The sequence below is a fragment of the Cicer arietinum genome, chromosome 5, assembly GCF_000331145.2.
Source record: "Cicer arietinum cultivar CDC Frontier isolate Library 1 chromosome 5, Cicar.CDCFrontier_v2.0, whole genome shotgun sequence".
Taxonomy (NCBI): Eukaryota; Viridiplantae; Streptophyta; class Magnoliopsida; order Fabales; family Fabaceae; genus Cicer; species Cicer arietinum.
The window spans coordinates 2136187-2162570 of NC_021164.2; the positions used below are offsets into that span (position 1 = coordinate 2136187).

At 28.5% G+C, this 26384-nt stretch overlaps 2 protein-coding genes across 4 annotated transcripts in view; both read right to left on the reverse strand.

Annotated features, from left to right (window-relative positions):
• The window catches only part of LOC101509192 (uncharacterized), a 5182-nt gene extending 3527 nt beyond the window's left edge, over positions 1-1655 (reverse strand). The window contains exons 1-4 of the mRNA XM_004499614.4: positions 1485-1655; positions 1245-1354; positions 376-416; positions 199-275 (exon numbers count right to left, since the gene is read on the reverse strand). Coding sequence (XP_004499671.1) covers positions 199-275; positions 376-416; positions 1245-1354; positions 1485-1529 — 273 coding nt within the window. The 5' untranslated portion in view covers positions 1530-1655. The remainder of the gene's footprint in view (positions 1-198; positions 276-375; positions 417-1244; positions 1355-1484) is intronic.
• A 15761-nt stretch (positions 1656-17416) lies between these two features.
• Positions 17417-21339, reverse strand: LOC101508873 (uncharacterized). 3 transcript variants are annotated; one of them, XM_004499613.4, is made up of 4 exons: positions 21180-21339; positions 20383-20519; positions 19927-20064; positions 17417-17811 (listed from the first exon to the last, which is right to left on the reverse strand). In XM_004499613.4, the coding sequence occupies exons 2-4, from the start codon at positions 20509-20511 to the stop codon at positions 17620-17622; spliced, it is 459 nt and encodes a 152-aa protein (XP_004499670.1). In that variant the 5' UTR covers positions 20512-20519; positions 21180-21339; the 3' UTR covers positions 17417-17619. The 3 variants fall into 3 exon arrangements, with proteins under 3 accessions (XP_004499670.1, XP_012571031.1, XP_012571030.1); XM_012715577.3 differs by having other exon boundaries at positions 20383-20511; positions 21180-21311; XM_012715576.3 differs by lacking the exon at positions 21180-21339 and adding an exon at positions 20666-20816.
• Positions 21340-26384: the final 5045 nt, after the last annotated feature.

Genomic DNA, 26384 nt, shown 5'->3' on the forward strand with positions numbered 1-26384 from the left:
TGCTGAACATGTTTACCGCTCATTTCTCTTCAGCTCAACAAAAGGTATTCGTTTGATCCACATAACCCCATTCCATTTATATTATCACCTCCAATCTCCATATTATGCCTATGTTTCGCCTATGTCTATCTTCTATGGAGTTTTTTCTCTTTCTCTCTTACTATTTACACTTTTTCAATTAAATATATTGCATGATACCTTAAGTTCTCTAACATTATTGGTGTCAGCAGTAGAGACAGAGAACTCCTCAAAATGAGTAGAAGAAATTTGGGAATCTACAAAAAATCAAAGTTCAAGAGAAACTATTATATGTAAACTATGATTTAGATTGAAATAATTTTATAAGCATGCATACAGAAAAAGAAAAACTAGCACCTGATAATACAGAAGCAGTAGGAAGACATTTACTTTGTTCCCTATAAAAAGAAATGGATTTCAAATTAATCTTATGTATATACATGCATAGTACCATATGAGAATTAGTTTCCCTGAGCAATCAAATAATCTAGTTTAAAAAAAAAAATCTACACAAAATTATGAGTCAATTTGAATAAATTTCTCAATAAGAAAATTTGTGAAAATGAAATACCAAACAATGTCACAACAACTACGAATTTTTTAAACAACATTTTCATATTTAAGACGAAATTAATTAGCTTTTGCATCTAATTTTTTTTAGAAACTCTCTTATTTAATTTCTCCACAAACATCTATACGCTTATAAAGACATTTTCATAAATGGAAAGCTATAAACCTAATTTGATTAAGAAGTTTTTATAAGCTAAAAGCCAATCCAAACAAGGCCTATGTCAAGAAAGTGATGTTCAGGTCATGTTACAACTACAAAGAATTTTTTAGTTGAAATTAGCTTTCGCATCTCAATTTTTTCAGAAGCTCTTCAATTTAAATTCTCCATGAACATTAGAAGCTTTTAAAGAAGCTCTCATAAGGATGAATCATTCGGGAGACTCCGAGTTCGAATCCTGGCTGGAATAATTCTTGGTCAGACTTTACTAATCTCCCGACCGAACTCTGGATTACTAGGGCTTCATTCCGCCGGGAACCAGAGCGTTAAAACCAAAAAAATAAACTCTCATAAGCTAAAAAGCTAATCCAAACAGAGCCTATGTCAAGCAACCGATGTTCAAATTATGTGAGAAACTCAAATGTTTAGGTCATATTGCATAGTATTTTGCTCAAACAAACATGCATTTTGAAATAAAATTCAGAGGAAAAAGCAGTACCTTTTCAAAATGATTCTTCCACCATATCTAAGGTTCAATGAAAGACAAAAATGTCCACAATTCAAGCTACTTGAAACTAATTCGTCAACTCTCTGCCTGCATCTGATAATCTGCAAACAAATATTCATCAAATTACTAAACAACAATCAACAAAAACTACTTTCACTGGCTTCTTTGTAAGAACAAGATAATGGAGAATAAACATCAATTTTAAAAGAGCAAGGAAAAAATTGGATTAACCTGTGGAGTTAAATTTAAGGTGAAGGTTTGAGATAATGTGTGCATTCTTTATTTCAATTTTGATTTGTGCAATTGAATCTGTATGAATATATGATATTTTGTTTTCCCTTTTTTAAGATAAAAATTGATTTACATCACCCAGTAAGATAAACATAACTGTTAGAACAACAAACCTAACTCTAAAGAAATCAGATAAATAAAATCATACAATAATCCAATTATGCTTATGTCTTTGTATTTTGAAGGGTTTAAATATATTTTTTAAATTATTTCAATGTTGTTATAATATTTTAAAAATTAAAAATATATAAATAAAAAATTTCTTTTATTATTTTCAATGTTATCAAATATCTGCTATAGTGGTGCACTATCGCATATTGTAATTTGAACAAATTGTTATTGCTCTACAATAAGCTATTTCATATAAAGTATTGTCAAATAACTATTATTGTGACACTATAACTTAGTATAGTTTGAACAAACTATTATTTTCTAGGTTAAATTCCTTAATTTAATTTCAAGTAACGTTTTAGTCATTTATTATTTTTTTTTTCTCGATTTAGTCATTTATTCCTAACAATATCAAATAAAGTATGAAAATATGAGTTTATTTGAAGATTTGTGTTACAAATTTGATCAAATTTGTATTATATTGAAGAATATAATTAATTTTATGAGTTTTGATTGAAATTTTTTTAAATTTTTGTATAAAAAATGATAACATTGTTGAAATTTTAAAACATAAAATATCGAATTGTCACTTAAAATTAAAATAAAGGACCAAGTCGTAAAAAAAAAGATAAATGACTAAAATGTTACCTGAAATTAAGTTAAGGGAGGACGGATGTAATTTAGCCTATTTTCTAAGATATATAATTAACAACACTTATCATTCTCTACAAATATGTTCTTTTAAATAAGGTGAAGTATTTCTCTCTATATTTTTTTAATCTTCTTCTCCAAAGTCGTCTCATTCCATACCTTATAAATTTTCAAATGGAGCCTAAAAACTTCACTAGTGACGCCCCAAAACTTAATAAATTGACGCTTGACAACTTATCATCATCATATATATAATATTCATGCAAAATTATTCATAAAATTACCAAAAAAGTGTATGTAAATGAATAAGGACATAGATCATATATGATTATTGATTAGCGTAAATAGTATTACATTAATAGGTAATATCAATCATTCTTTATTTTGATATTGATAGATAGAAGTTATTATCATTAAATGAAGTGATAATATCAATGATTTATATTCAATGACAATGTAAAATTAGTTTACTTTGAAAATGTACGGATTTTTTTTCTTTTTCAATGAATATAGATAAAGCAAAATTTTTTTTTACGCTATTTTTTAATAAATCTTATTTGTGATTTCATTTTTGATATATATATATATATATATATATATTGTGTAGAATTATAGCACTAAAAGAGAGCGAGAGTAGCTAGTGTGTGTGTGAAGTAAAATAAATAAATGGATAAAGAAAAACAAAGGAAGAAAGTTATTTATCACCGTATTATTATTAGGCACGTGATTACAAAATTAGTTCCTCTAAAACTAGAGATGTCAAATTTGGCAGGCGAAAGGATGATGCATGAGTTGTTTTATAAAAGATAAGTTAAAAAACAATTTGGCTTATGTAGTCCTAATAAAATATTATATGTTAAATAACACGTCATTTAATTTAATTTCAGGTAATGTTTTAGTTCTTTATCTATTTTTTTTTTTGGACTTGGTCCTTTATTTTAATTTTAAGTGACAATTCGATATTTTATGTTTTAAAATTTCAACAATGATATATTTTTTTATACAAAAGTTCAAAAAAAAATTCAATCAAAACTCATAAAATTAATTATATTCTTCAATATAATACAAATTTCATCAAATTCGTAACGCAAATTTTCAAATAAACTCATATTTTCATACTTTATTTGATATTGTTAGGAATAAAAGACTAAATCGAAAAAAAAAAGATAAAGAACAAAAACGTTACCTGAAATTAATTTAAAGGACACAGATGTAATTTAGCCAATATTATATTAGATTGGGCCCGACTGACCATTGGGCTTAGGCTGGCCAATCTCATTTAAAAAATGAAAATTTTACTATGTACGACCTTTATCTATGTGGATTTTTTACCCATATATCCCACTCTTTAGAAAACTTCACCAAAATGTCTCACTTTCAAAAACGGTTACCAAAATGCCCTACTTTTTAGGGGTACCAGGAAAACTCTCCCTGGGGGAGCGACATCTCAAAGAGCCAATTTTTTCCCCCTAGTAGGAGGTCGTTGGGCGGGGATGCGACCTCCCAAAGGAATTTTAATTTTTTTTTTTCAATAATATTATATATTTTAGGTAATTTTTAAATAATAATAATAATACATTAATAATAATAATAATAATAATTATTATTAATTATTATTATTATTATTATTATTATTAATTATTGTTATTTTTATTATTATTATTAATTATTATTATAATTATTATTGTTATTAATTATTGTTATTGTTATTATTATTAAACATTGTTTTTGTTAAAAATAATTATAATTAAATTAAAAATTATTATAATTAAAATAGGAAATTATTATAATAATACATTAATAATAATAATAATAATAATAATTATTATTATTAATTATTATTAATTATTATTATTAATTATTATTATTAATTATTATTCTTATTATTAATTATTATTATTATTGTTATTATTATTATTATCATTATTATTATTGTTATTATTAATATCTCGGTGATCCCTGTTTGCGACCACCGTCATATCCTTATGTTCCGTCGATCGACCTCCCAATCAAGCCCACAACAACAAAACATGACACAACCGTCTCTATCATCACCTCATATACACGTCCCTACCACAAAAATTCCATATCCACCAACGACTCAGTATTACATTCCGGTTCCAGAAATACCAACCCATGGTCATCCAACAGAAAGTGAGCTTTTCTATAATTTGTTTGGAACTCAGTGCACAACCCCTGAGTCGGCTTATGCTGTGTTTGACTCCATGTATAATAATCCGTCTCAAACTTATATGGAAGTTGGTAGTGATTCTAATCCACCTACAACTAACGTTCAGGATAATGATCAACATGAACCACAAGAACCTCAACTCGTTCAAAGAGCTAGACGAGTTCGACGAAATCCTAGATGTGGAACTGGAGGTCATTTAGGTAGACATTAATAACATGTATTTTTTTTTAATTAATTTAATGTATTTTTTTTATGTTATTAATGTAATTTTTCTTATTAATGTATTTTCTTTTAAATTTATAATATAATTTACTGTTTTTAATTTTAATTACTTTTAATATTTATAATATTAATTTCCTATTTTAATTATAATAATTTTTAATTTAATTATAATTATTTTTAACTAAAACAATTTTTAATAATAATAACAATAACAATAATTAATAATAATAATAGTAATAATAATTAATTATTATTATTATTATTATTAATGTATTATTAATAATAATAATAACAATAATAATAATTAATAATTAATAATAATAATAATAATAATTAATAATAATTATTATTATTAATAATAATAATTATTATTAATAATAATTATTATTATTAATGTATTATTATAATAATTTTCTATTTTAATTATAATAATTTTTAACTAAAACAATTTTTAATAATAATAACAATAACAATAATTAATAATAATAATAATTAATAATAATAATTAATAATAATAATAATTAATAATAATAATTAATAATAATAATAATTAATAATAATAATTAATAATAATAATTATTATTATTATTTAAAAATTACCTAAAATATATAATATTATTTATAAAAAAAAAATTAAAATCCCTTTGGCAGGTTGCATCCCCGTCCAGTGACCTCCTACTAGAGGAAAAAAATTGGCTCTTTGAGATGTCGCTCCCCCATGGAGAGTTTTCCTAGTACCCCTAAAAAGTAGGACATTTTGGTAATCGTTTTTGAAAGTGGGGCATTTAGGTGAAGTTTTTTGAAAAGTGGGATATATGGGTAAGAAATCCTATCTATGTACCTTCAAAAAGTAAAAGAAAATACTAAAATACCTTTATATATATAATTTTTTTTTATTTCTTCATTTCAACATTTTCAGAATAGAAACAAGTGTCAAAAAAAAAATTCAGAAAAGTTTTTTCAAGTTTTCCGGTACACAACTTCCACCACTCTCGAAAACTTGAAAAAAGTTTTCCGGTATAGAACATCATTTTTGAAATATTTTTTTGAAGTTTTCCGGTATACAACTTCCACTCTGGAAAACAAGTTTTCCAGTACAAAATATAATTTCCGAAAATCTTTTTTTTTTTTTTTTAACTTTTCCGGAAAATTTGATTTTTTTTTAAAATAATTTTTTTGTTTTAATTTTTTATTATATTAAAAATATACATCTCATTTCCATATCCTCCGAGCCACGTGGTGTTCATAATGCGTCAACACAGATGTTACCACCGATCCTCTGGGGAATCTGGGCTGATCCTGCTCAGCCTTGTCAACATCCTGGTCAGCCTCCTTAACACCTAGGTCAGCCTCATTAGCATCATCAAGTGCAGGCTCAACATATTGCTCCTCAACATGCTCCATCTGTGTAGGCTCAGAGACATAATCCTCCATCTGTGCAGACTTAGCGACATCATCCTGAACATTCTGTCTACGACGACGCTGCCTAATTGGACATTTTGCTTCATTCCGTCGCCTGTTTAATGTTGTAGGTGGAATTCTCTCTACTTCATCATCACTATCACCTCACACGCTTCGTGCAATGTTGCGAATAATTTTGCCAAAGACACCTCTGATTCTAGGCACTACAATAAAACAATAATAAAAAAATAGAAAAAAAAAATAAATAAAAAAATTCATTTCGGAACTTTCAGATTTGTTCCAAATTTTTGAAATTGGATTCAGAACTTTCATTGAAGGCCAAACTTCTGAATCTATTTCGATACTTTCCACGACTTTTCAAAGTTTAGAAGTATTTGAAACATTCGAATGCTTCATATTTCTAAAAAATATGTGTTTCGAAAGTTTCATGTTGTTAGAAACTTTCGAAGGTTTGAAAGATCTAGAAACAAGTGCATTTCAAAAGTTTCACGTTGATAGAAACTTTCGAAAGTTTTAAAAATTCTAGGAAAAAATCCACTTCGAAAGTTTCAGTTTGTTAGAAACTGTCGAAAAATTGAGAGAACTGAAAAAAGTATCATTTCAAAAGTTTCATGTTAATAGAAACTTTTGAACTTTTGAAAAAAATTATTTCAAAAGTTTCAAAGTTTTCGAGAAATTCTTACTTTTGTGTTTCAAAGGTTTGAAATATTCAAAATTTTGCAAAAATCTGATTTAGACAATTTATACTTTCGAATGAAATTGGTAAAAAAAGAAAAGATAATATTTTTGGGAGGGTTTTATAGATAACATAGGCAAAATGATATTTTTAATGGAGATGGATGGTGGGAAGTGAAAGTTGGGGGTACATGTACATTTCTCAATATTTTAATTAATAACTTGGGCTTAGAGAGTTATTATGTTTTGGGCCAAGCCCATAAGTTTGTTTGGTTAGACTGAAAAGTGAGAGAGAAGGATCCATCTTGATCGAAGAAATCAGATACGTCACGCCGCTCCTGTTCTCGGCATTGCCGTTGTCGCCGAACAAGTCTACAACAGGATCAATGCTCCATCCTCTTCTCACCACTTATCCCTTTTCTTTTTCTTTTTCTTTTCTTTATTTCTTTATTTTTTTTCTTCTAGTTCTAGCATTTTAGTATAAGTAATAATAAATACGGTTTTATTAATAGTAGTAGTATAGGCATGAGACACTAAATAAATTAAAACATATTTATGTAATTACTGGAAGCAACAAAATTAGGAAATATAATAATTAGCAAATAGAAAGAAAAAAATTACCTTCTCCACATACTCAGCTACATAGGAGTTGATTATTTCCTTGATAACTGGCTTAAAAACATTGGAAGGTTGATGCACCTCTAATAAAATGTCTTTTGGTATCTGTTAAACATGATATGTAAAACATAAAAATTAATTGATCTCCTTTATATCAAACACTTCTGCAGCAGAATTTGCACATATTCAACAAAACTGTGTATTAATCACACTAGTTGCTCGATACTAGTATGTACTATTTGGCCTCTTTCTCAAACACCATCTTCTATAACATGGATCAAAATCTCTGGTTCCAGAATTTTATTTATGGACACGTTTAATGTTCAGTAAGATCGGCTATGTAGATCAAAGTCATAACCTTAGTATTTCGATAGAATCAAAATAATATTATTTAATCTATGTTGTGACATAGTTGATAGCAAATAAGACTAATAATTTTAATTTAGTCAAATATTTCTTAGCATATGCAACGATAAAATAGATAATTAATATTATTTTATAAGTTATACATGAATTATGTAAATAATTAAATATTTTCAAATAACTCAAAATCAAAAAGTTTAATTTTGATTCAACTATTAAAACATATCTAATGAATCTTACGTCTTTGATTATAATTTCATCATCAAAATTATAAAAACTATCATGGTAAATCAATTGTATATGTTTTAAATTACTTTGAATTTTAATTTATTCTTCATACATATGTTAAATATGATTTTTTACAATCATTTTTAATTTGGCATGTATTATTTTTTCACTCAAATTTGATATGAATTACAAGAATCTATTCTTTTTCATTTTTCATGTATTAAATGTGACTCTTAAAATCATCAATGTTATGTGATAATTAATATTATATATGTTAAAACTTCTCAGTAGTGGAAATTCTAATCTTAATACATAGATATATATATATATATATATATATATATATTATGTATTGAATAATTAGATTTTTAAAGTAATTGCATAAAATTTCGTAATGTTTTATTATTATCTTTTTTTACCAATTATAAATTTTATCAACGAAAAGTGTTATTAACATTTATTATTTACTCAATCTCTAATTTAGCTTTTATTTAGTTTTGTATTTTTTCCTCTTTTTTTATCTTACTTTACAATTTAGATGCTATTAAAAAAATGGCTTAATTGCAGTTTTGGTCCCCTTATTTTAGCTGAATCGCAAAAGTAGTCCCTCCATTTTGTTTCTCCCCAGTTTTGGTCCCTCAAACAGAATTTTAGTCCAAAACTTGATGAAATTTTAGTTTTTAAAGCCGTACTACACCATTTATGATCATATATTTCAGGTACAATTGTTGCAAATGAGATCTTGAGCCATTGTGTGACTTAAATAAATGCAAAAAAAATAAAAATTCATCAAGTTTTGGACCAAAATTCTACTTGGGGGACCAAAACTGGGGAGAAACAAAATGGGGGACTACTTTCGCGATTCAGTTAAAATAGGGGATCAAAACTGCAATTAAGCCTAAAAAAATCATTAAAAAAAATCAAAAGTTTATTTTACATTAATAAGAGTTAACTGTCGTAATCAAAACATTATTTAATGTTATAAATAACATGATAAATAAAAGAAGGTTATTTAAGAATTATTTATATAATTTCAAAAGAGATGTTGTGGTGGGGAAAAAGAAATAAAAATTAATTATAACAAAAAGTGATAATAAAATAAGAAAAGAAGTTATGGGAAAAAAATATCACATTACTACATCTACTTTCACTTTAATTTTTTTTTGGATAAATTCATAATAGGTTAGGGTAAGAGTACACACTTCATTACACTCAAAAATATAAAAAAATTAATACATTGTTTTTATAATAAAATCCTATATTAATAGAACATATATATATGAATAATAATGTTATTCTTAACTTTTAAAAATTTAATTTTTAGAGTAAATAATTCAATTTAAAAAATAAAAATACAGTAAATAATATCAGAAAATTTATGAATAATTGTATTATGAATATATATTAATAAATTATAAATAATTATAATATTTATGTTTTATTCACCCACCTTGTTAAGATGTTACTTTAGAGATATTATTAACAAACTCACAAAATTATTATAATATAAATAAATAAATAATGTATTGAAACTTAGAGATTGTGTATTATTACCAAACTCAAAAGTTATTGTTTATTAATACCAAAATCAAAAGGTATTACAATATAAATAAATAAAAATATGTATTGAAATTTAAAGTAGCATATTAGATGATATCGAAACTGGTGTATTATTACCAAACTCAAAAGGTATTACAATATAAATAAATAAATATTGAAATTTAAAGTAACATATCATTTGATATTATGAAATTGATCCAATGTCTATCAATTGTGAATAAACAATGTATTAGATCGAAATAAATCGAAAACAAAGAGAGAAAGTAAAAAAATGTAATTTTTTTTTTTGTAATTTTTATATTTATAAAGAGTTTTGTATTCGATAGTAACAGAAAAATGGATCTGTTTAACTGTTTTATTTAACCACAGAAAAACGTAAGAAAAAAGTGATGGAGTAAAATTAGGATAAATTGTTGTTGACTCCAAAAAAAAACTTATTATTATTTTTAGCTGTATCAACAAATAATATGAAAGTAATGCTTTCACATCGTATATATCACTATATCATTTGGGATTCTACACCTTTTTTGAACTTTTACATTCAATTTATTTTCAACAATTCCGGTTTAATTTAAAAAGGGGTTTTTGAAATAACTCATATGTTTCTTTAAGATCATGCATAAACAGTCTATTGACTTTTGCATAGTAAATGAGATTCAGATTCAACAAGAGTAACTCGTAATCTTGAACTCTATCTATGACATCATATCCACACACAACTTTTTCGCATTGCGTATTCTCAAAAGTTCATGCATTAATGACCCTTCACATTTATCCCAGTGTAGTACTGAACGCTCTAGAAATTCTGCCTCAAAATTCTATAGGAAGCGGCCCCACTTCCAAATTCACATAGCTGAGTCTATCAAGAGTACTCTTATAGCTAGATACTCTACTCCAAATAGAGTATAGATCTCATTAAGAGTTTCTATTATCTCATCCTATCATTGTTTCAGGAATCACGCTTCTTTGATTTATAATAGCATGTTCTTCTCATATTACTTCATGACTTTTTATTACCCATTGAACCTAAATCTTGAGATCTCCAGTCTTTTAGGTCGGGTTACCATCATGAGTGACTCTATAGGCATTAGTTCCATCCTTTTGGATGTTTTTAGGATTTTATCTCTAGCTAACCCTTTTGTCAAAGGATCTGCTAAATTATCATCAGTGCATATATGATTCACTATAACAACTCCTTTAGAAAGTAACTCTTTAACAGTGTTGTGCTTACGACGTATATGTCGTTTCTTACCGTTGTAATAACAATTCTCAATCTTTGCAATAGCCGCGATACTATTGTAGTGGATCAACACAAGTGACATAGATTTTCCCATAAAAGGATCTCAACTAGCAAACATCTCAACCAACTAGCTTTTTTGCTAGCAGTAGCTAGTGCTATCATTTCAGAATCCATAGTGGACTGAACCAATATCATTTGTTCTTCAATTTCCAAGATACAACACCACCAACTATACTAAAAATATAGCCACTAGTTTCTTTGGAGTCATATAATAAGGTGTTTCAATCAACATCATTGTATCCTTCAAGGACGGTATGAAATCTTTGATAATGAGTTCGAGACTCATGGTCCTTTTCAGGTATCTCATGACTCTTTCGATAGCGTTTCAATGCTCCATACTAGGTCTACTGGTAAACCTGCACAATAGTCCGTCGACTTAGGCAATGATGCTCGCATATTCAGTCTGTCTAACACCTTCACCATTTTCACACTTGGATCATATGGTGTGCAAACAAGTTTACAGTTAAAATCTTTGCATTTCTTTAGGATCTTTTCAACATAATGAGACTGATCCAAAGAAATTCTCTTTTCTGACCTAGTAATCTTGATTTTGAGAATTACACTCGCTTCTCCGAGGTCTTTCATATCAAATTTTTACAAAAACAATGATTTCATAGTATTTACAACATGAATGTTTGAATCAAATATGAGTAGGTCATCTACATAGAGATATATGATAATGAAAATGCTATTTTCATATTTGTAATAAATACATTTGTCATTTTCGTTCACTTTAAACTCATTCGATATAATCAAGTTATCAAATTTTTCATGCCATTGCTTAGGAGCTTGTTTAATACCATACAAAGATTTATCTAACTTACATACCTTGTTTTCTTGTCCATAAATCACAAAATCTTTAGGTTGTTCCATATAGATTTCTTTTTCTAAGTCACCATTTAAAAAAGCTGTTTTGACATCCATTTTGGTGTATCACCAAGTTATGAATAGCTGCTAGTAAAATGAGTACCCTAATAAATGTTATTCTAGTGACCTGTGAGAAAGTGTCGAAGAAATCTATATTTTATTTGTTTAAAACCTTTGGCTACAAGGCGAGCCTTATTACAACTTATTGGTTTACAACAATGAGGTGAGTCTACTAAATGTCAGGTTCAGTTAGAATCTAGATAATTCATTTCATCATTTATAGCTTCTTACCATAAATCATCCAAAGATGACAAATCTTGAAGATTTGTAGAATCCTCTTTTAAGGTATATACCATATACTCGGGTCTGTAATCTTTAATAACTATGGTTCTCTTACTTCTTTGAGATTTTGTTTCGCCTTGTTTGGTGCTTTCAGTGCTCCTCATCATAGTAACGTGACTTTGTTCACTGCCCCCACTATTTCTCCATTTGAAAGGGAGTTTATTTTCGTAGAAGTCAACATCATTTGACTCTATGATCACTTTCGCATTTAGGTCATAAAACTTATATGCTTTGGTGTTTACTACATACCAAATGAACACACATTCATAGACTCTATTGACAAGTTTTAATGGAAATAAACACAGAAACACAATAACAAGTAATACGCAACAAATATAAAATTCAGATTCATATGTATAGGGTTTACTCTTCTCTTTTCTCTTTTGGCGGTTGTCTTTCCTATCAAAATAGTCTCTCTCTTCCAATCCTGATTAGAGCACTCTCCACTTAAATAAGTGAGGCACACGAGCTACAATATTTGGGCCTTTCTCCACATAGGAAGGAACCCCAATACCTAACAAGTTTAACTTGCTTGGGATCGAGGATTCTAACATAAGCCAAACAACTCCAAGTTTGAAAATAAGATAAGTTCGATTGTCTTTTCTTCCAAATATCATAAGGAGATGTTTGTTTTGAGATTTAGGAACTTTATTCCAAACATATCAAACAATCAATGTAATTTTCCCCACCAATGAGATACAACACGAGAGTTAAGCATATTAGCAACAACTAGTTCAGTAAGAGTTTTATTCTTTATTTCAACTTAACCATTCATTTCAGGCAAATATGGTGCAATTGTTTCATGTATAATTCCATGTAATTTATAAAACTCATTAAAGAAACTAGAATCATACTCGATTCATCTTGATCTTTTTACTAAATTGATTTTCAATTTCAGTTACAAAGATCCTAAACATGTTAAACGCTTCACTTTTATTTTTCATTAGATATACAAAAGTATAGTCAGAACGATCGTCAGTAAAAATGATAAAATAACATTTTTTATTTCTTGTTAATGTCCCATCATGTTCACATATATCGGAGTGTAATAAATCTAAAGACTCAGATTCTCTAACTACAAATTTATGTGAACTCCTTGTTATTTTTAGTTTGACTACAAAAATCACATTTTTCAAAATTATTTAATGATAATTTGTAATTAAACCAAAGTTACTTAAGTTTGAAATCACATGAAGAGTCTAACATGTCAAATATTAAAATGACACAACATGTAAGTAGAAAGAGACATTTTATTAAATTTGAACATTTAATTTAAACATGTCATGAGTGGCGTACCATTTCCCAACAAAAATATCATATTTAGAATTGGTGTACAAATTTGTCCATATGCTTTATTCAGAAGAAAACCATAAACACTATATTTTTTTTTTCTTCATTATCTCTAAGACTCTCTAGAAAAAAATTCTTTTGTTTTATGCTTGAGAGAATTTTTGAAATCCTTTCAAACAAATGCAGTTTGTCAATAATAACAATAATTTAATTTCACTCTCCACAAATATGTCATCGATCATCTGATACTTTAGATAGCGGCTCACAACATACTTTTTAGCCTCAACATTCTCGCAGTATTGCTGGAACAGTAGTAGTCATCTCATCAACAAGTACATTGGGTTAATTCTTCACCTTTCTTATCATTTTCTATTAACCTCAAACTAAAACAGTTTATTGAAATCAGAGGCAACATAACCAAATCCATTAGTCTCTTCAGTTGACATAGAAGAAAGAAACATCTTAAAATTGTTGTTTTTGAATTTCAAAAAATTGTTTCAAAACAAATTTATGTCATTGAAGATATTACTAGATTGAGTTACGGACTAGGTCACTCTCACATTTCGCGGCACTGTCAAAATTGTGCAAGGTAAACTATCAAGCACAAAGTTCCAAGATAAAACTAGTATGATCATCCATAAATCAAAAGGACTACAACATAAAAATCGCTCTAAAACGATAGTAGTATTATGATAACTCAAAAATCGATTGGGATTAAGACGAGTCAAAAATCGACGGAACTACGACATATAAGAGAAACTTGAAAAATGTATTCAATTTGGTGTAATAAATTAGGGTGGAGTAAAATTATGATCCCTGTTTAACGGCCTTATTTGACCAAAAACAAAGAGAAAAAAATTAAGGTGGAGTAAAACTAGGATCAGTTGCTAGTTGTTGACTCAAAAACAAGATTATTTCTGTTCGATATAATAATATCTAAAGATGATACCTCCATCTTATAAACACGTATGTGATGTCCTATATTTGAGATTTCTACATTTTTTTTCAATTCACACGTTAACTCTTAAATTCAATTTATTTCCAACAGATACGTTACTATTAATTTATATGAAGTTTAAGGAAATATATTCTATAATTAGATAGCGTAATTATATTGTTCATGTGGCTTAAAATAATTAAGTGATATCCTTATAAAAGCAAACCAACTTGGTGATAAAATTTTGGAATTAATTATTGTGTATAGTAGGAATTGAGGCCAAATGCTGTCAGAGGAGACAAAAGCAATGGAAATATTAATCTCAAAATTCTTCAAATAATTGTTTTAACCATAACAACCCAAATGTCAGTGATGCCATCGCCCTATATTATACTTTAGAAATTCCCGTACAAGTTTGGGAAGAATTGACAATTGTATAAGCATGTATTAAAAAAAATTATGAGCATGTATTAAATATGAATTGAATGAAGATGAAATCGTTTAATTATCTATCTCTTTTTTATATGATAATTGAATGTTGGAAATGTGAGTTTTATGTAATATTCTTCACAAAAACGAATTATTAGCAAATAAAATATGGAGATTGATAAATAAAACAACAAATTCTTTATTGACGAAGAAAAGAGTATACCACATTTAAATTAAAAACTATAACGACTATAACATTTGAATCATCTCTTCTAATAGGAGAACTAATCTCATCCTCCAATTCTTCTATCAAATTTTTACAATATTCAACGAACTTGTAAACTTTGATTGAAGTGTTGAGCGGATGCATTATTGCACCAATATCTCTTAGATGCTTTGGAATTTTTATGATCGCTATATTAACTAACATTGTCAACTTTGAAAAGCAACCTTTCCAATGTTTTCCTTCATCCTTCAGCTCTTTATAGATCTCTTGATTCTTTAATTGGCTAAGCAACAACATAAAACAATTCTCTCAATATATGGTTTCATCCTTTTAAGTCATTATATATATTTTCTTGATATTCAATGTAATTCTTCAACTCCCTTGAAGTCTCCATCTATGTTCTTAGTGCATATTGATGTTTTAAAAGTAATTCTTCAATTTCTTTCTTGCGTTGCCTCTTATTTTTTTACTTGATTCTCATACTTAGCTACCACCTCTTTAAGTTGTTTCATTAAATCTTCAAACTCCTTTTTTACATTTCTTTCTAAGCATGCAAATTTTATCTACAATTGTTTCCACATATAGACCTCTTTTATAGCTTCATTTCTCTCTTGCTTTTGCACATCTAATTCCTCATTTGTACCTCTCAAACAATCTTGTATGTCAAGTTTAGTCACCTCTTCAATTTTCAACCTCTTGTTACATGTCTCAATAAATCGATTCTTACAAGTATTTTCTAATCGCAAGTCTTTGTTCTCTTGGAAGACTTTTTCTAATTTTGCTTGTAAGTCTTTTTTTCTCCTCTTTAGATTTTAATAATGATGTTTTAAGCTCTACTATTTCCTCATTTATAAGAAGGTAGGTTTATGTATTTCTTGATCACCAGAAGGTGTATTGTGGAAAGTCAACTCGATTTCTTGGACTATTTTCTTTACCTACTGTCAATAAGGTTCTTATGTGCTACAACTTCTACATATGAGTACTCGACCTTTTCTAAATGATATTTTTCCAAGCCCGACTTATCATTCATAACATATGTGGATCTTCTATACCTTTATTGTGCAAAATCAAAACTTCTAATGACTCATCATCTAGTTTCTTCAACATAGGATAGTCAAGTTGCTTTAGAGCTACAACCGAATTGTAATTAGTGTATCCTTTGATGCCCATGAGATGTACATTTGAAAAATCTCTGCATTGAGATATTACTTATTCTACTCCTTATTCTTCAACATAGGGTAACAAAGTGTCTTTTCTTAAACTTTTACTTTGATTTTTTATTTTAAGAAATGAATTTATTTTTAATTTGTCTTTTTTAGGACTAAATATTAATTTTCTCATTGTGTATTAATGAAAGTACGTTTTATAATTTTTTGTGACTAAGTATGTTTTATATTTGGAAAAATTGCATTTACCTCCCCTCAAGTAACTTTAAATGACACTAATATCCCCTCTAATTTAAAAAAAAAAAAAAAATCTCACCTCCCTTATACCCACTACAAAAAACTGCATCAAACATTTTTTTGCCACACCTACATTTGTTCATGTCATTTACTATATGACACAATTAGAGTATTCGTTTTAATTTTTAAAGGTACGACTTGTAAATGTACGACTATACATTTGGTATTTGCAATTTTGAAAGATATGATTATATTCTTAGTAGCACAATCGGAGTGTGTATTCTAATGTATTTTTTATTTATAAATGAGGGAGTGTTATTATCATTTAAGGTGAACTTAAAAGAGATAAATACAATTTCCTCTTTATATTTTTATTCACTTAATTATTTGTAATTTAATAGATATTAATTTATTTTTATCACTCTCAACCAAGTCAATGCAAATTGCACAAATGCATCATCATATTCACAAATTTCTCCTAATGATGAAGTTGCTTGGATACATCAAAATCGAGGTCAGTTGACTTTAATTAAATAATATCTTATAATTTAATGAACTAAATTTATCAAAGTTAAATAATTTATCCAATCAAATATCAATACTTGAGCTCCTTCTAAACATGTGTTTGGATCAACGACATAAATTTCATTCTTGCATCTCAAGGCAATTTTGTCGTGGAAATAACAAAGCTACAAATCTAAGCTTCTACATCGATGTGACTTTTCGACGTGGTTTTTCAAAACAAATGCTAAATGATATGTGATCTCAATTCAAGATTAAGTCACTTTACTTGATCGATTACAATTTTTAAGCTATGAGATGAATAATAAAATAAGTATCAAAGCATAATAGTAAAATATAAGTGTAGAAGTAATACACATTAAAATGTCATTTTCTCCTTTTTTTTTTTTTCTTAATGGTAAAAAAGGTCAAGGATTCAAGTAAAAGTCTTAAGCAAAAAAATTGTTAAGATCCTAAGATTTGGATTTAGCTTCTCTATAGTAAAGAATCCACTTTTAAAAAATAAAGCAAGTAAATAGACTACAAATATTATCTGTATATGCATAACAATTCTGAATGTTTTAGGAATACATTAAATTTATTGATGAATCAAGATGCATCAACATTCCAATAACAGGAATGAAGTATGTTAACTTTTGTGTTTCAAAAAGAGTTCATTAGTGTCTTGCACCAACCTGCTTTTGCAATTGAAGATAAATGTTGGCAAAAGCAAATTTTTCTAGGAAGAATCGTTGTCGCGAATGCCGAAGGAAGTCTTCAACTTGTTAGTAAGAAGCGGCAGCATATTAATGCTGTCTTGAATTGCTTGGTCGGCGCAGGAAACCATGTCGGTCATCGCTCCTGTTTTCTTCTGGAGCTTAGCTCCCTCATACTTATCTTGACAAACCATCAGAGATCTATTCAACTTCTCCTGTACCAAGTTGAAAACACTATTAGAGGTAGTAAATGACAATGTTTCTAGGAAATAGAACATGCTGCAGAAGTCATAAACCAATAAGTAAATTAATACAAAATGTACAAATAATTTGGACAGTAATCAGGTCTGGGAATGCAGCAAGTTAAAACTATTAGGAGAGTTTTACCGTCCATTGTGGCCTTACCTGGCTCGAGGATTAGTCTCTGCATATGTGCGCAGAGGATGTCTAATTTACACCAAAAAGAATTGGACAATAGACTAGCAAAGAAAGTGACCTAAGTAATTTTGATGAGAAAATTAACAATTGATATTCCATGAACATGCGTAACAAGTAATCGGTGTTTAAATATAAACCGTTGGTTTTCTCATTCACGTTTTGGATGTTTTATTTATCACAAGAATAACCTTGAGTGTTTGTTATTCATGGAAGAAAAAATACATATGCATAAAAAAATCCATGGAAGTAGAACAAACGATGAAGGGCACTAACAACTCAAGTCTTGATTTTCCTATATTATGTGTATATTGTCTATCTTCCTATAGTAACCAACCTCACACGATCCGCACGTATGACCCGTGCTGATGAGCGGGTATTTTGCTAGTTTAACCTTGAAAAATGTGAGCATTCCTCTCCATCTAACACATCACAGAATGGCGAATACACCGCAAGTCAGCTCCAGAGACTTGACCTCTTTTCAAACCTTATTGTCAAAAAGGTTTCTAAGGAGTTGGGAAAGCCTAATTTTCACGACTAACACTACACGGCTGACTCCACAAGTCAATAGTAGACTAATAATGTAAGAACAGATATGAGACCAATTATTTTTATGTAAATTTCAATCTAGTACCCAATATTATCTTCACCTGTAAAGCTATCTTAACTCAAAGTATCAACCTAACCCTGCAAACAGAAAGTAAAACAGAACTGCCTTATAATCCTGATTTTTTTTAGCTTCCTATGGTGTCAAATCATACACAACCCCACTGTGCAACCAAGATAGTTGCAGCATCAACGCAATTGTCGTACAGGCCAGGGCACAGTTCTCAATCGTAGTACCTAAACATGTGATTCTGGCCAGCCAACAATATTGCAAGTGTCAAACTATATTGTCCGTCCAAATTGGTATTGCAAATTGTCCACATTTTCATAACCAGAGTCTTCTCAATTTGGGTCTCAAATTAACCAACAAACAACAATCTCAGAGAAAAAGCAATTTTCAAGGATCATGACACCAGAAAATTGCATAGAACAAAATTTGAAATGCACTAAGACCCAGAGAACGACCTCTGAAAAATTCATCAACCAGGAAACTAAATGCCCACTTGAATCAGAATCCATTGGATATCACACCAACAGAAAGGTTCAAAACCTATGGTTACAAATTACTCAAATGTTTCAGCTGCATCACACCAGAAATAGCAACATTGCATGGATCGTTGCATCAAATCACCAAATTAACTCCTCCAGAACAACATCAATATTCTCTATTCATGCTTCAGACTTAGCCCAGAAAAAGTGACAAGTCAGTAACAATAGTGGTTGCGAACCCTATTAACCTCTTGAACAGATAAAAGCGGTTTCATCAGTGCAATTGGTAGTATAGAAAATATGCTTCAGAGTTTGATGCATTCTTTGACATCAAATGACACTAGAGAGGAGGATCAAAACTATTCCCATGACCAAAAAAATAAGAATCTGAGGTAAATTTAGTAACTTTAGAGAATGGCCAAGAGTAAGGAAATTGGGCCACATAAAATATCTATTGAGGTATGAAAAGGACTCGCAAAGTTGTTCAACAAGATTATGAAGTCTAAGAGTATGCCAACTGAATAAAGGAAAATATCTTAGTCCTTATCATTAAGAACAAATGACAAACAAAATTGTGAAAATTATATAGGAAGTGAACTCGCGAGTCATACTTGAAGTATGAAGCTTTGGGAGAAAGTGACTAAGCTAAGATTAAACATCCTTATTCTAGGTTCAAGGCTTCTGTAAATGTAATTCATAAGAAGTTTCTTAATAATTTTATAAATGCCTAACAAACTTGAAGTAGTAATAACAAATCACAAAATGAGAGAGTACGATCACATTATGACATGGTAGCTTACCTGAAACTTTGCCATCTCATTATCAAAAGCCTGTTGCACATTAGAAAGAGGAACACTGCAATTTTCAACACAATTGCTTATCTCCTCCTGCCTTCTGCTTCTATCAAAGCACTCATATGCGCATTTAAAATAGGCTTTCTGCAAATCACACAATCAACTATATGAAACAGAAATTATATTTCTCAAGAAAAGGAATTACCAAATATTACCACTATATGCAAAAGCATTACCTATATATATTTATAACTTTCAAAGTATTTGGTGTAAAAGAAAAAAGATATAGAAAGTCAAAACCTTTAATATGAAGATGGTATTAACTTTCTTGGTGCCAATTCCAATATAGTTTTAGTCATCAAACAATAAAACCATTCAATATTCCAAGGAAAGATACAGTTTTAGCATTAAAAGTTTAAACAACCATTGAAGTAATTATGACTTTAAGAGACCAGAAAGAACCTGGAGAGTATAATTGACATGATCTTGAACAGGGGCAAGATTAGTTTGTGCTGCTACATTCACTTGATCAAGTTTCTGCCTAAGCCTCTGTGAAGCTAATTGCTCTTCAGCTGCTGCAAAGTGATCCATCTGATATACTGTCAAAGATAGGGTCTGAAACTCTTAATTCTGGGATTTAGTTTCTTTAAAAAGTGAGTAGGTAGTGAAATAAGAAAAATTGTTATTTCAACAAACATATAATTTTAACTTTATTAATCAATGATTGGTGATTGATATTACTTACTTTAGACTGTAAAGCAAGTTAATCACTTAAGAGAAGCTTCAACCTAGTTTTGAGGATCAAAATCTACTAGATATTGTTTTGATCTAAATAGTACTAACATTTCAAATTAAAGGTGTGTCTAGTGTCCGACACATGTCGAAATCTAACACAGAGAGATGTGGTCACATTTAATCACTTCTATTTGCTAAAATTACTATCAGACATCAGTGTTTACATCAGTGTTTACACACCAAATGTCATTGAAGACATACCTAATAGTGATAACAACATCAAAATCAAAATCAAAATCAAAATCCAAATAAATAAAAGAAACATTATTCGATACCCGCAAAAACACTAACCGACAAACAGAAAAACAAAATTAGGGTAAAACTAGAAATCAAGGCTCTTATTCTTAACTCTATAAAAGACGCAATTTTTATGAAGGTTACAACATTAACAACAACAAAAAAGACCCATTTTTTTTAATAGAACAACAAAAATGAATAATGAAGTAGAACATGAATTTACTCACCTGGGTATGGATTCTCTTTGAAAACTCACAAATTTGTCGTTGCTCTTTCTACGTTTCCGTTTGAAAGGGTTTAAGGGTTTAAGACTGTAAGAGAAAGAAAAAAAAAAATTATTTTACTTTCTTTATTCCATATTTTTTATTGTCTAAATAATTTTGTTGTCCTCGTAAAATTTAAATCTTTCATGTTTCTTTATACAAATGTGGGTGTTTTTTTTATGTGAACCATAAAAATCAATCAATGTTATATAATTAAGAATTTTAGAAGAAAAATTAAGTAAAAACAAAAAAAAAACTATAAATTTCAATATAATTAATTCACACAACTATTTTAACGTTCTAGGATAAGAAGTTTAGTCTAACAATATTAATATTTGCGATAATTTTTTCAATTTTAATTCTGTAAAATAAAAATATTGTCTTTACAAAATTAATATGTATGTAGTTTTAATCTTTCCAATTAAATTAACATGTATTTTTTACCGAATTTTCTTAAGCATGTTTAGAATAATATATAAAAATTTTGAATAAAATATGAACTCAAAATTTAATTTTTAAATTCATATTTTCTTTTTGATAAAGAGAAATCTAAATTTATATTTTTTTTACTTTAATTTTTAAATTTTTATATTTAAAAACTTTAAATTTTTATAATTTTTTTTTTTATAATATTATAAATATACTTTCAAAAAGTTATTAAAAAAATTTAAATTTAAAAGTCAATTAAACATGATTGTGTCAACGAGGACTAAAAATAATAGCCAAAAAGTTTTGTGAATATTAAAAGTTGGAGAATTATACCGTGCACCCCATATGTACCTCCCACCCCTGATCCCATTGAAAATATCATTTTACCCTTTTTTACTATGTATAAAATACTCAAAAAAAAATTATCACTCCATTCTTCACCCCCCTTTCGAAAATTACAAAATCTACCTAATCATTCAAAAATTTCAAACTTTCGAAATATAAAAAAAAAGTGAGTTTTGTTGAAATTATCGAAACTTAATTTTCTAGAAATTTTGGACAATTTTGAAACTTTTGATAAATGTGAAATTTTTGAAATATAATTTTTCAGAATTTTATGAAAGTTTTTAAACTTTTGAGAAATTTGAAACTTTCGAAATGCATTAGTCTAAAATTCATCAAATTTTTTGAAAGTTTTGATGAATTTGAAATCTTCAAATCACAAATCTTCGAAACTTTCAAATTTTCGAAGTAATATAATTTCAAAAATTTCAAAAAATTTGAAACTTTCGAAACTTTCAACTTTAAGAAATTTTCGAAATGTACATAATTATTTTAATAATAATTAAAATTTTATTTTAAAAATGGATTTATAATATTATTATTATTAATTAAATTTATTACTCTTTTTGAAATCAGGTATGAGTAGAGTTGAAGCTCCTGCTCCAAGAACGATTATAAATTCTACAGAAAAATTCACCACCGATCATATTTTTATGATAAATATATATTTGATATTTTATTTGAAACATATTTTGTAGGTATTTCTCTCTCGAGAAGCTATATTTGAATGGGCAAAAAATATTGGAAGGAAAAATGAAATTTTAATTGTTACCATTCGATCAGATAAAACAACCGAAAAAAGGGGGAAGAAAAGACAAATTAATTTTGGGATGCGAAAGAGGTGGAAGATATAAATCAAAATCAACACTAACTTGTTCTCACAAGGAAAACTGTTCGTTTACCCTCAGATGTATATCATTAAGTATCGGAGAAGGATGAAAAATTAGTGTTCGCTGTGGAACACACAATCATGATTTACTGGATACTGTAATTGGTCATTCATATTTGGGGCGTTTAAACGAAGAAGAGAAAAAATTTGTCAATGACATGACAAAGTATAAGCTTGCACCAAGAGTTACAGGGGGAGGGGGGGGTGCACGGTACAATTCTTTAAAAGTTGTATTTTCATTTCATCAAAACACTTGGACTCGTGTCTTAGCTTTGTTTTTCTTTCGGGAGTTACTGTTCACACCTTCCATTTTTTAATTCTCTATAACAGTTCAAACATTTTTTTGACAAAATAGTTTTTTTCAAAATATCCTTTGGATGCTATAATTATTGTTTGTACAAAAATCATCTTTTATGTGTCCAAATTGTGACTGTGAATCACATTTTTTTTTTTTTTACAAAATAAATCATGTCTTGAAGTAGACATAAGGAATCTATAAAATTTTGTTATCAATATCTAGATTATATTTTGTAAAACAAAAAAAAAAAATCTAAATTATATCTTTTATACATCTTGAATAGGATTTGGATCATTGCTTCAATAGTTTTTATTACACTCTTTTAAATTTAAATTTTAAATTGATTCTAACTTATTCCAATGTAATGTGAGGATACACCTTTTTTATAAAATTTATTTTTAGTTCTTGTGAAAAAATTCTAAATTTTTTAGTCCCTAAGAAATTATTTATTCACTTTTTTTCTTTATTTTAATTTTTTTTTTTTGTAAAAGATTGATACTTTTAATCCCTAAAAAAGTCCATATAAAATCAAAATAGGGACTAAAGCGAATATATACTTTTAGGAACTAAACTTGCAAGATAATAATTTTGTAATGACTAAAAACATATTTTACCCTAAATCTTATTATAGAGTTTTATCTCTTAATAATATATTACTTAGGGTTTTTTTTCAAATACATCTTCTATCAATGTTAGAAGATCTTGGATTATTCGTCAAGATCTTACTATAGCTAATATGTGCTTTAGGAAAAGAGAATAATGTCTTATCACATACAAGAGCAAGGTGACATGTTCTTAAATGAATTTCTTTATAATAAGGAAATCAAACATGAAGATTTTCATGGACTGTAAAGTCATATCAAGAGAGAGCTTGACAATCCAACATAAAGTCTTGACTATGTATGTAAGGGTTAGGAGGAGAACAAAGAGAAAAGCCCAAAACAGTGTTTCAAGGATCAAGTGTGGCCTTTGAAGGGTGGAAAACAAAGGATCTTCCAAAATAAGGTTTTAGAGGGAGGTTTCTTAGACCCACAAGGAAGTGTGAATGGTATGTGAGCGAAGATAGCAAAGGGGATTGAAACAATAGCAAAAGATACGTTAGACAAATCAAGAGGTTTTGGACATGGGGGTAAGGAATCTTGGTTGTGGAACGAAATGTATAGAAGAAAATTAAGATAAAAAGGGAATGTTTCAAAGCTTGGTCTAAGTGTAAAAATATTAAAATTGGGAAAATATAAGGAAGCTAAGAAAGATATCAAGAAGGTGGTGGACGAAGTGAGAACTAAAGCTTTTGAAGGATTATACAAGTCTTATACACCAAGTAGGGAGAAAAATCTATATAGGTTGGCTAAGAGCCGGGAAAGAAAGACAACAGACTTGGACTAAGGGAAGTGCATCAAGGATGAAGAAAGTAAAATTTTGGTTTAGGTTTAAGATATAAATGATAGATGAAATGATTATTTCCACATATTATTTAATGAAGGTTATGATATTCTACCAAACTCTAATAGGCTAGACGATGGAGATGATGACCAAAATTATACTTTTAATCGTAGGGTTCAAGAATATAAGGTGAAAGAAGCACTGAAAATGATGGATATTGAAAAGGCAGTTGGGCCAAACGGCATACCTATTAAGGTATGGAAAAGCCTCGGAGATAGAGGCAATAGATGGCTCACAACTTTTTAACGAGATTATGAGGTCAAATAGAATGTTGGACGAAATGGAGAAGGAACACTAATTCCAATTTTTAAGAAAATGAAGATATACAAAATTGTGCAGACTATAGGGGATTAAACCTTTTAGCAATACCATCAACTTATGGGAAAAAGTGATTGAGCGGAGACTAAGAAAATAAACTAGAGTTACTAACAATCAGCTTGGTTTCATGTTTAGGAGGTCAACCATGGCAACAATCTACTTACTATGGTGTATGATGGAGCAATATATAGGATGGATAAAAAGACTTGCAAGTTTTCGCTGATTTGGAAAAGGCATATGATAGAGTGCCTAGAGATATTTTGTGTAAAGCTCTAGAAAAGGAAGGTGTTTCTGATCACCTACATTCTAACTATCCAAGATATGTATGGCGGGGCCTTAACTAATGTGAAAAAAGATGCAAGGTGGTGCCACATAAGATTTTCCCATCACAGTTGGACTGCACCAATGGTTAACTTTAAACTATTAGTTTTGGATGTACTTACAAAATATATCTAAGATCCAGAACTTAGACGCATGTTTTTTGCAAATGATTTAGTCCTACTTGGAGAGTTGAAGGATGAACTAAATGAAAGGTTAGAGTCTTGGAGATAAGTCTTAGAAGCGTATGACTTCCACATAAGTAGAAGCAAGACAAAGTATATAAAATACAAGTTCAGTAACAGGAGAAACATCTCCAATTTGGAGGTGAAAGATAAAAATTATACCATACCACAACTCACATGGTTTAAACATCTTGGTTCTATAATTCTAACCAAAAGAGAAATAGAAGAGGTGTAAACCATAGAATTCAAGCTGGATGGTTGAAATGGAGGAGTGTCTCGAGTTTTTTAATTACATGATAAAAAAAAAGTACCACTTAAATTGAAGGAGAAATTTTATCGCACAATTGTAACACCAACAATGTTACGATGGATGTTTGAAAATACTAGACGAAATACGATTAGGAATAACAACATTAGAAAGAGAGTTAGGATAATACATATAGTAAAAAAGATGGTAGAAACTTAACTTGATTGATTTGTGCATGTGGAGAGAAAACCTATAGATTATGAAGTGAAAAAAGTATATCAAATGGAGGATTGTCAAAACATTAAAGGCAAGAAAAAACCTAAAAAACTTATAAGAGAAACTATTAAAAATGACCTAAAGATTAATGAGCTAGAACGAGATATGCTATATAAGAACACTATTACGTCATTCCATCCATGTAGTTGACCAAGGTGGAAAAATACTTAGTAGTTGTTGCTGTATCTTTTACTACAACAATCTCGTATGTATGATTAATTAAACAATTGAGAAAAAAAAAGTCTTTGATCCCCAAAATTATTGTGCAAATAAGTATATTTTTGTCCTATTTTTTTTTCTCTCATTCTAAAAGTTGTGGGTTTTAAACATCGTGACTCCATAAAAATTCACTATTACGTCTTTTAACAATATATATATATATATATATATATATATATATATATATATATAAAATATTTAGGGT

Bases quoted from the DNA above. Each gene is read 5' to 3' on its own strand.
- LOC101508873 (XM_004499613.4), bottom strand. From the start codon at position 20,511: ATGGATCACTTTGCAGCAGCTGAAGAGCAATTAGCTTCACAGAGGCTT. The intron at 20,065-20,382 runs GTTCTTTCTGGT...TGTGATTTGCAG, and splicing joins ATGTCAATTATACTCTCCAG to AAAGCCTATTTTAAATGCGC. The intron at 17,812-19,926 runs GTAAGCTACCAT...AACTTGGTACAG, and splicing joins ATGAGATGGCAAAGTTTCAG to GAGAAGTTGAATAGATCTCT.